Below are 10536 nucleotides of genomic sequence, written 5' to 3'. Positions count from 1 at the left end.
TGCCATGCACTGTCTTTGATGGTGGTCCCGGCTTGCATTTAGGCCCGCGTTGCAGCGTCATGTGTGCGTGAGCGGTTGGGTTCCCCATCTCTGCTCGTTGGGTAAAGTGACGCAGGCCTGTGCCCGTTGGGTAAAAGAGAGTAACATGGGCACATGGCAGGTGAAAGGTGCACACATACTTTCTACTCGGCCTTATTTGTTCTGTCGCTGCGACTGGGCCTGTGTGTTCTGGTCCCGCTTGTAAGTTCAACCGGTAGAAGCGGGTCGGTTCATTTGAAATTTACAGCGCCTCGGTGCCTGGGTTTGTCAGGGATGCACTGTGATCACGTTCGCTGAAGTGCTGAACCGTCGTGGTGGGCGGGTGCTCAACCCGGATCCGGCTTGCCTATCCCCCTTTCTCGTTGCTCACTTGGATCATCTCTTGGCCTGACTCCGCCTTCCCATCCCCACGGTGGAGCGCGAGAAAGGAGGGCGAGGACGAGATGACGACCGGGTCGTCCGTCAGCCTCGCTGCCGGGGAGCAGTCGGCCCGCGGTCGCGCGGTGCTGTCCGGCCTGCCGGACACGGCCGGCATCGTCCTCGTCGGCGATGGGCCCCGTCGATGTCGGCCCCCTCAGCGCTATGAGGTCCGTCCGCTCGCCTACCTGGTGCGATTGTTTGGTTCATCTCAATCGACATTGATCTGATTTGATTTTGATTCGTGCTGGCAGGGGTGTGCGGTGCGTTTTATGGTGCGATGGATGGCGCTGGGGCAAGGGCGGCCACGGCTCGCACAAGATTCAGCTCCTGCTCGTGGAGTTAAAGGCCGGTGTTGGGGTCCTCAGCGGCGAGGAGGACGACACGTCGTGTGTACGCAGTGTTCCTCCCGCTCGTGGAGTGAGCGTTTTGGACCAGCCTCGAGGGTGGCCGTCCGGACGGCAACGAGCTTCGGCTCTGCATCCAGAGCTGCAACTCCGGCAGGCACGCCACTTCTTCGCCCCTCTCAGTCGCCGGTGCTTTTATTCTGTGTATGGCGATGGGGTTGCTTCATCTGCTCCGTTCATGTCGTTGAGGTTTGTTCTTCCATCCTCTTCCTTCCTTTGCCTCCTCAAATTCTTCTTTGGTCTTACTCCTTATAGTAGATTTCTGTCCTCCGTAGGTTTTGTGATGTTTGCCTGTTTCTCGCTCTCGAGTAGGTCCCTGCGTCAATCTTGCCTTCGGCATTGAGGTGAGAAAATTAGCCCCACCTTTTCTTGCTGCTCTACTGTTCGGTGAAATGCTTGTGCCCTGATGGATTCCGTTTTTTCCCCTTGGTGTTCCTTCGCGTCCTGCTTCTTGCCTGCTTTGCAAGTCTTTGTTTCACCTGTTGGCTCGGTTCAGTTGATTGTCCGTGCATGGGTATGTTCTGTATACGATGCAAATTCGGAACAATGGATTTGGTTTTCTGAACCACAAAACTTGTCTAGCTTGAATTAGCAGATTACACCATGAAAATACATACTGTCCTTTAAAAAATACTGTGTATTAGTACCTCTTTAGACCCTGCTGCTTGCGATCTGAACCAGGATATACTTTTCTACAATTTAGATGTTATATCAGTTTGCAGATGAATTCGTGGCTAATACTAGCATTGTGAATTTTTCATGTTTGTCTTCCTTCCTTTCAACCTGATGCATGTCAGCATGTGCATAATGCTCGTTTGTGACTATTCTTTGTTTTCTTATCACATCTACGCCATGGTTATGAGGGATAATTTTAATTCTATTGCTAGATGCTGTGTTTGAGTTTTATCCATCACCGGAAAATGGTATCAAAAGGTCTATGGTTAATTGTTCAGACACTGGAGCAGAAAAGGCTATAATTTGGTCTCACTTTGATTCTGTTACGACTAGATATCAAGTTTATAGCATGTGAACTCTAAAGAGTAGCAACTAAATCTTGTGCTCAATCACTGCCTACCCTCCTGAGAACCAGAGCAAAAAATGTATAGTCTACACAAATTTTAGTTAAGATTGTATCCAGATCATATGGTACGGATATTGCCTCGCTGATACTGACGTTTTGCTGAACCTGGACTTGTAAATTGCCCTGTATCACCCTCACACAGGTGGATCCTCGGTATACAAATTAGTACTTAAGCATTGGCTTTTCTCTGAATAAGAATAACGGCGTACATACCTGAAGAATTAAAACTTGCAATAATATATACTTCTACTTTGTACACCTGTCTGAGAATGCCATAAGCCTTGTTTTTACACCTCTTGAAATTTCTCAATCTATTTATGATTCTGAACAATTTTTAGTCTATAATTAATTTTCCTGTCAACCAGCATCCCAAGCAAGCAATATCAAGGTTGGTTAGCACACGTCTTACACTTCCTATATATGATATGGTCCATATATGCACATTGCACGTAAAAAACTTGAGTTTCATGCATAGATTTTTTAAAAATAGCTTATTTTCTATTCGGGCACTCTTCGTAAAAAGTACTGCATATTGAAACTTATGCATTATACCTTGCAGGTATTGCAAGGCGCATCATTGGACTGATGTACCAGAAAGGGCAGTGCCACTAGAGATAATTATTCCAGATCACCTTCTACTTCTTGATGGAAGTCATTATCAGAATGTATGCATCATCGTGGTATTTACTCATGTACTATACTGTATGAAATTAAACTGAGCTAACTGAATTATCTTTGAAAAAAATATTAGACTATGTGTATATTACCAAGTGTGTTCTTATTTTTCGCTTTTCAGGTAGTTGTTATAGGGGAGAACAAAGTATTAATATTGCTGGTTTGTAATATAGAATAATCCTTATGGTCAGATTTGGCTCAATTTTAATGAATGTTGGCGCCTGAGAGTGCCCAAATTTGTGTTGGATTTGATTAGTATGTTGTATGCTTACTATGTTCCAGGAGGATCGTTCTTTGAATACATTGACAAACATGTTCTGCTTTTAATGTTATTTCTGTACATAAAACGTACCAAATTAAGAACTAATGTACCCTTCTTACTTGGAAACAGCTTCTAGGACTAACCGATGCTAAATTAAGAACTAGGATTTGGCAGCAGGCATGGTCCGTCCGGCATGCTATAGCCTTTTAGGTTGTTATTGTTTACAATTAGGTTATGCTAAACCAGCAAATAGAGCTTCACCATTTAAAATTTTGATCCACCAATGGTGCTCCAGTGATTTCTACTTATTTTTTGTTGTGTCTTGGTAGTTTGATAAAATAGGGCATGATTTTCATATAGTTTTGTTACATGATATTACATTGGTTTTCTGACAGATTAATCCATCACAAGCAAAATAGGAGACAAGGCATCATGAAGCAACTATAGCAGGCTATGACAATTGGTTGTAATAAATAAATGGAGAATACCCACTGACAGAAGTTTTTGCGCTAAATATGTAAGCCATCCTAAACCCAATAAAAAACAAAAGAGAACAATACCGAACCTGAGTAGTATTCCAATTTTATCTCATTATTTCATATATATCTGTCATCAGATAAGTATATTGCAAATAGAAGGGTTAAAAACAAATGTAGAATTTCTGCCAAATGAAGCTATGCAATATATGGAACTAACTTGCAATAGGATCCCATGGGATTACAACTATGCGAAGAACAGTCTGCTAAGAAAGAAATTCAGTCCAGTCAAAACGAAAATCAGTCTCTTTGGCGTCAGATTGAACATATAAATGATGAAGGGGGTGCCAGGCAGGCTCGTTGCATCCACGTCCTCGCTATTCCTCGCTATGAATAGTGCAAAGCAGCTGGCGAGCGAGCGAAAAAAAAACAAGTGAGAGATAGATCCCTGCAGCCACCGCATGCTTCCTCCATCTCTCCCCTCCCGCACCATCCACTTCCTCCCTCTGCGCCGCCTCCTCTCCTCCCGATTCGCCTCCTCCTCTCCTCCTCTCGCGCCTCCTCTCATCTCCACCTCCTCTCCAGCTGTCGCCGCTGCGCCAGGGCCTCGCCTCGCCCTGCAGTTCCTCGTGCGCCTTCTCTCATCTCCGCCTCCTCTCCTGTTGCCGCCGCCGCGCCAGGGCCTCGCCTCGCCCTCACCGCCCACTGGTGACCTCCCAGCTCTTGTTCTCCGCCTAATCCTTTTGCTTCTCTGTACAGGTAGGAACATGATACTACACTTGATCTTTTCGCAAAATAAAAACTGCTTGCAACAGAGATGATGCCTCTAATTTAGTTAGCTAATGCTGATGCTATATGGGATTTTTTTTGTATTGAAGGAACTGTGTACATAATGAACCATATATTAATAATCCAGTGATTTTTGCTCATTACTAATCTAATGTGTTGTTTACTTGTTATAGACACTGCTGCATTTGTTGTCCATTTTGCCATCGTGAGCTTCAGGTAACTACATGTGCAAATATGCCAATGGATTACATCCTCAGGATTAACAAGTTCATGTGTGCTGCTGCTCTTACTATCTACTAGGTAGGCTGGTCTGAACGCGCTATTGATGCCTTTTTCCTCTGGAGTACCAAGAAAAATAGCAGGTAACAGAATTTCTCTTTTTGTGACTTCTTAAATGTTTGTTTCTTGAATGAGTCCACTCATTTTGTATTTCGCTATGCTATTGAGAGTTCTGTGATGCTTACTGTCTAGCTGATTTTTTTTTGTAAATCAATAGTTAAGAAGATGTTGATTATATTTAGTTTGTATGACAGTAAAGGATGTATGTTAAGTGGTAAAAAAGAAGTAACATACTAATTAGATTATTTTATATTTGTATTTGCTTTGCCTTTTATCTTCCTACAATAGTCAGTTGTTTTTGGCACTCTGTGCAAGTGGTACATCATCGAAAGACATTGGATCGCTGTTTTTTTTATTTTAATGATTTTTGTTTCAGCTACCCAATTTTTGTCTTGATGGTTGTCTAAGATGAGTTTCACTTCTTTGTTCAGATCATCCCTGTAGTAGAAGCCATGCAAGCGCCATGTAAAATGGTTTTGAATCGGAACCGAAGCCATCTGTTGGAAGTAACATCTGTAGGGACTGAACCTGTATGCCACTCCTAGTAATATAGAGTGAAGGCAATAACAACATTGTTTGTTGTTGGTTTATAATCGGTGAGTTTCTACTCCTTGGATTCACCTGTTTATTGCCTGCATACCTTGGCTAGGATATGTTGTTTCTTAATATTACCCGCAAGTCTGAATCTTTTAATTATTTGTACAATATTTTTAATTATAGGAGTATTGGCCATTGTTTATTCTTGGTATGCACATCAAATTTTCAGATATTCTTAATTGTGGATGTACCTTTAGGCTTTCGTGAAATAGATATGTATCATATATTGATGCGTGTCCTAAGCAGCAGATCATTACTATAGTTTATGTAGTGTCAAAACCTTACATTATGTGCCTTCTTTTAAGTTTTCACATAAAGCTAGGGTGTTCCTCTGTTTAGAGAGTTTGGATAGAAGGCAATACTAAACTGCTTCCGTTTATTGTCTCGATATGATCTTTTAACATTGTTTCTCAACTGTGTTCAATCTGGCTTATCAATAAAATATACTCACTGTCATGCGTTCTGCCTTGATCCATTCCCTACGCTTATTTGGTTGGGTTAGTGCAGGTAACTGGCCAAGCTACTTGGCTCACTTTCGTTGCCTTTTGCGGGTCCTTTTGTGGGATGTTGTTGTCATTCTCGGCCTTAATGCTCGGAGGAGGGTCAGGGGCATTTCCTTCATGGGAAGAGGGGCATCTGTGAGGGTATTGGCCAGAAGTAGGCAAGGTAAAAAAACTAGGTTCTATCTCTGCTACATCTGATTAGGCAACTAAATTTGGTCCCCTTACTCATTTCTTTTTCACTTACTGTATGTGAAGCGATACAATTTTATTTCCATTACTGCATCTTAATATGTTTTAGCGATTGTTGAATGCACAACTTTAGCTCATAAACTACATGGCAAATGCTAATTCTGATGGGGCTTTTGCCACTTATTGTTTTGTGGTTGTCTAGACAGCTGATGGCATGGTTCTTTCTTGCTAATTGCCAATTCTTTTGTATAGGGTCCCTCAGCTACTTATGCTTTGCTAAACAATGAGGGTATGTAGATAGCATGTATGGTTTTCACATTGTTTTGTGCAGATTGAGATGCATCACATGATGTTTTCCTTTTACATTTATGGATATTACAGAGTCCTTTCCTTTTCCACAAGGGGCAGTAGCTGTGCCATTCGATTCGGAAGACAAAGAGTTGATCACAAAGGGGTAGCATTCAGGACCTTTCCTTTTCCACAAGGGACAGTAGCTGTGCCATTCGATTCGAAGGACAAAGAGTTAATCACAAAGGGATAGCATTCAGGATATATACACAAAAGAGTATGAAACCAAATTATATGATATAGTTGACCACTATTTCTATTAACTTCTTCTGTACACAATGTTCATGAGTTCATGTATTAAGTACATTTTATTGTGTCACTTGTGTTTACTCTTTTTTTAATGCAAATTTACAGCTACTCGGAGTTCCTAATTGCAGACTCAATTATCTTGACCTACCGATGATCTAATTTGTGGCATTATTACCTTAAGAAAATGTTTGCATTTAGTTTCCTTTATATAGGAGTACAAGTTCTTACCAAATGTATTCAAATATACGGTTATTGAAAAAATAGAAAATATTTTCAACACGAACATGGTTTTTTTTTTTTGCGGAAAAACTTTCAATCTATTCATCTTCAATCATGGCAGTACAACGAATACCAGAAATAAAAATTACATCCAGATTCGTAGACCACCTAGCGACGACTACAAGCACCGAAGCGAGCCGAAGGCGCGCCGCCGTCATCGCCCCTCCATCGCCGGAGCCGGGCACAACTTGTTGTAGTAGACAGTCAGGAAGTCGTCGTGCTAAGGCCCCATAGGACCAGCACCCCAGAACAGCAACCGCCGCCGATGAAAAATAATGTAGATCGGAAGGATCCAAACCGAAGACACACGAACGTAGACGAACAACGACGAGATCCGAGCAAATCCACCAAAGATAGATCTGCCGGAGACACACCTCCACACGCCCACCAACGATGCTAGACGCACCGCCGGAACGGGGACTAGGCGGGGAGACCTTTATTCCATCTTCAGGGAGCCGCCGCCGTCTCGCCTTCCTGAGTAGGACACAAACCCTAACAAGATTGAAAAAAACGACTAAAAACGAAGCCCTCCCGCCGGCCCTTGCCAGGATCCACCGCGCCTCCATGGCCCTAGGGCCACCGGAGACGAGGCGGACCTGCGCCGGCGCCGGCGAGAGGCACAAACCCTAACTTTCTTTCTTGGAGGAGGAGGAGGAGGTTATAACACGAACATGGTTTTAAACGGGTCTTTGCGCCATTTGGCGCAACTGGTCATCTAGTACTCTTAAACTGAACCAAATCTCAATGTAAGAAAAGAAATATAAGGTCGTGACTTTCTCAGGTTACAGGCATGGAACAGTAAAAGACAGCGAATTTCTGAGTTACAACAGAGATACAATGCAACAAGGTAACATAGCGAAAATGCAACAATGTAACATATAAGCAAACTAAAATTCCTCGTTGCTGAATTCGATAAACTAGTGTAATCTGGGCGCACAAAAGTGAACAATAGTGTTACAACAAAACACTGCTACGAACAAGCTAGCTTACAACAATGCGGCAGGCGCTTAAAAGACAGCAGGCAATACATGTGAGTTCAAAAATACTCTATCAAGAATAATAACTGAGACTCAGCTCACCTTACTCAACCAGATATTCCGGAGGCGGCTGCGCATGTATTGACACCATCCTTGCAGTCGCGTGTTAGGTCATTGAATGTCTCCAACTTCCTCTTCCCCCTGAGGAACACCTCAGTGTCAACTGCAACCCTCATGTAACCATCGAACTCCACCGGATTGCCATTGTTGAGCTCCTTAGTTTCAGCATACCATTCACTATTTTCATCCCAAAGGTCCTTGAAATCATCCAGGAAACGCGTCTTATACTTGTTCTTCAGCGGGTCGAAGAAGGATTTATCAGACTCGTCTGTAGCAATGTACAAATACCGTCCGGCACCAACCTTATCATTGAGTGTCGTAAGGAGATTTTCTGGCGAGGTATCTGCATCAAGGTTTGGCCACAGCTGTGTGTTCTGGGCTTTCTCTCCTCTCACGACGTGCATCGAGTCGAAATCCCAACTCATTCGAGAGGCAATGGCAGACACAATCTCCATCAAGCGGCGCGACTTCCACAAGAAATGCCATGGCCGTTTGATCATGGCCTCCGTCTCACCCTCGCACACACGTGACCAGTAGTTATCCGGCTCAACATGCCCAAACTTCCTCATGATCAGCGTGTCCTTGACGTCACGAAGTTTCATGGGGGTCACCTTGATGTCTTCAGTGTAGTGGTTCTTCAGTCGATCCTTCTTGTGCCACTTCCCCCAGTCTGTCCAGAACTGACTCTGATCGATCACAGATGCAGATTCCTTCAGGTGCTCAAAATCAAAGTAGAGCCTGAAATCTTTTTCTTCATCCTTGCCACTGGCAGTATACCGGGAATTGAGGCAGACGTTGAAGTCCATAACAAGTGTCCGATTCAAGAACTGCGCCTCACCTAGCGCACACAAAAAGCCCCAAATGTAGTGGTTCATGCTCTTGCATCTCTCACCACCTCCCATGTAAATGAGGTACCTTCCGCGGCTGAAATCGGACTCAGAAGCGACCACCGGCATGCTGTCATTGACGGCATCGCCGACAACAAACACCTGGTCTGCAGCAGTCGTGGTGTCTGCATTAGCACCATTCTCGTCGATCCTCATCTGGGTCTTGGCTGGCACGAAGTCTGTGGTCACCGGTGCCTCACGCTTTCCCTTCTTGCCCTTCTTGCCCTTGCGTCGCCCGCTGCGCTTGGCGCCGGTGCCGGAGTGGTACTCGCCGATGCTTTCCACCACGAGGGAGCATGTGTTGACATCGCGGGTGAGCGTGAACCGGCGGTAGTCCTTATAGTAGGTGGTGCGTCCTGTGGCGTCTTCGGCTGGGCGGAAGCGCCAGGCGAGGTCGCACGCCATGGGGCTCTCCGGCACCACGACGGGGCGGCCGAAGCGATAGAAGTGCAGGTCGGGGAACCTCTCGATCGACGTACGCATGAGCAGGTTGAAGAGCTCCCTATCCCCCGTGCAGTCCACCGGCGCCTCCGTGTCGCAGGAAACAGCCTCCACGATAGGCTTCTCCTCCTGGGCGGCCGAGTTGGGGTCGGTGACGGTGTCGGTGTCGACGGTGACGGACTGCTCCGTCTCTACCTCCGTTTTCTCGGATCCAACATCGGAGAGCTCGATGAACTTGGGTCCGACAGTGGCGTGGGCGTCCTCGGAGGAGTTGGAGCCGGTGGCGAAGTCCTCCCCGGTACGGAGCACGGAGTCGTCGGCGAGGAAGGTGGAGTTGGAGGTGGCGGAGGTGAGGAACGCGGTGAGCTGGTGGGAGGATGGGTGCAGGAGCGGGTCGTCGGGGCTGTGGACGGCGGCGAGGAGCGTGAACGCGAGGACGGCGGCCACGAAGAGCCCGAATAGGAGGTTGCCGCCCGACCGCAGCGCGGCGCGCAGGTCGAGTGCGCCCCCGCGCCACTGCGGCGCCGACATCCCCAACCCTCGCCCCAGCATTCGTGCGGATCTGGGAGACGGGGCCGCGGATTGGGAAGCGACGGCGAGGGGGAGGGATCTGGCTGGGGCGCCGACAGGGGACAGGACGAGCTGAGCTGACGAGAGAGGTACTGACCGTGTGAGTGCAGTTCACTCCAGTTTTTTTACTGGGGGACGCGGTCGCACTCGAGTTGGTGTCTTTGTCGTTTTTTTTTTTAGGGTTTGTCGGATTTTATTTTATAGAGTAAACGGTCCTGAAGTTTTCCCCACCGTCCTGTCCGTCCCGTCTGCTTTGACCAAAATGAACGGATGACATGATCCAACGCAAGGCCACATCCTTAAATTTTATTTATTTGGCGTCCGGTCTGTCTCATTTCCGACGCAAACATGCATCCGGTTTACATTCACACGGAGACCAAACGAACGGACACACGGTTGCACCTTGCCTGCCTTGGGGACGTGTGGCGGCCTCCCACCTACCTCCACCACCCAACATTAATGCGCACGCGCGGTGGGACCCGATTGTCATTGACGCGGGCGGAGGGTCGTCATCCATCTTAATGTGGAAGCAGTGGACCGGCCAGTCCACAGTTTCCACTTCCTGACCGTCTTGCCTCCTCGAGCCCCGACACAAACAAACCTTAGCCCTCATCCACATCTCCGCCGGCGACAATGGTGGGGTGATGGTTCCCCGACCGCAAGACGAGGCAAGACCACGAGGTCGGGCCGTCGTCGGGTCACCGTCGCCGCTCCCCCACCCCGCCTTTACCTCAACCTCCACCGCCCGCATTTCATATCGCGCCAGGCGGCGCCCCACCTCGCCGGCGGCCGTACGTCAAGGCGGAGGTGTGCCAGTGCGGCTGGGAGACGCGCACGCCATTGCCGTGGGGCGACGTGCACCTCCCCAACAACTGGCACCTCTCCGAGGAT

At 46.9% G+C, this 10536-nt stretch overlaps 2 protein-coding genes across 13 annotated transcripts; one reads left to right on the top strand and one right to left on the bottom strand.

Annotated features, from left to right (window-relative positions):
• The first annotated feature begins 313 nt into the window (after positions 1–313).
• LOC119332212 lies at positions 314–6493 on the top strand. Of its 12 annotated transcripts, none has more exons than XR_005160866.1 (10): positions 314–626; positions 711–1052; positions 1139–1207; positions 2504–2609; positions 3277–4116; positions 4320–4362; positions 4447–4508; positions 4917–5081; positions 5590–5748; positions 6156–6493. XR_005160866.1 is itself a non-coding variant. In XM_037605396.1 (3 exons), exons 1-3 carry the CDS (start codon positions 589–591, stop codon positions 2661–2663), a joined length of 540 nt encoding a protein of 179 aa, XP_037461293.1. In that variant the 5' UTR covers positions 314–588; the 3' UTR covers positions 2664–2809. The 12 variants fall into 12 exon arrangements, 1 of the variants encoding a protein (XP_037461293.1); XR_005160868.1 differs by adding an exon at positions 5977–6063 and having other exon boundaries at positions 318–626; positions 3277–3398; positions 4320–4508; XR_005160861.1 differs by adding an exon at positions 6027–6063 and having other exon boundaries at positions 320–626; positions 3277–3398; positions 4320–4508.
• Positions 6494–7073: 580 nt separating this feature from the next.
• Positions 7074–9774, bottom strand: LOC119332203. The gene is made up of 2 exons (XM_037605385.1): positions 7730–9774; positions 7074–7124 (listed from the first exon to the last, which is right to left on the bottom strand). Exon 1 carries the CDS (start codon positions 9625–9627, stop codon positions 7735–7737), a length of 1893 nt encoding a protein of 630 aa, XP_037461282.1. The 5' UTR covers positions 9628–9774; the 3' UTR covers positions 7074–7124; positions 7730–7734.
• Positions 9775–10536: the final 762 nt, after the last annotated feature.

The sequence above is a fragment of the Triticum dicoccoides genome, chromosome 1B, assembly GCF_002162155.2.
Source record: "Triticum dicoccoides isolate Atlit2015 ecotype Zavitan chromosome 1B, WEW_v2.0, whole genome shotgun sequence".
Classification (NCBI taxonomy): Eukaryota; Viridiplantae; Streptophyta; class Magnoliopsida; order Poales; family Poaceae; genus Triticum; species Triticum dicoccoides.
Note: the sequence above shows the minus strand (reverse complement) of the source record. Positions and strands in the feature narration are given on the sequence as shown.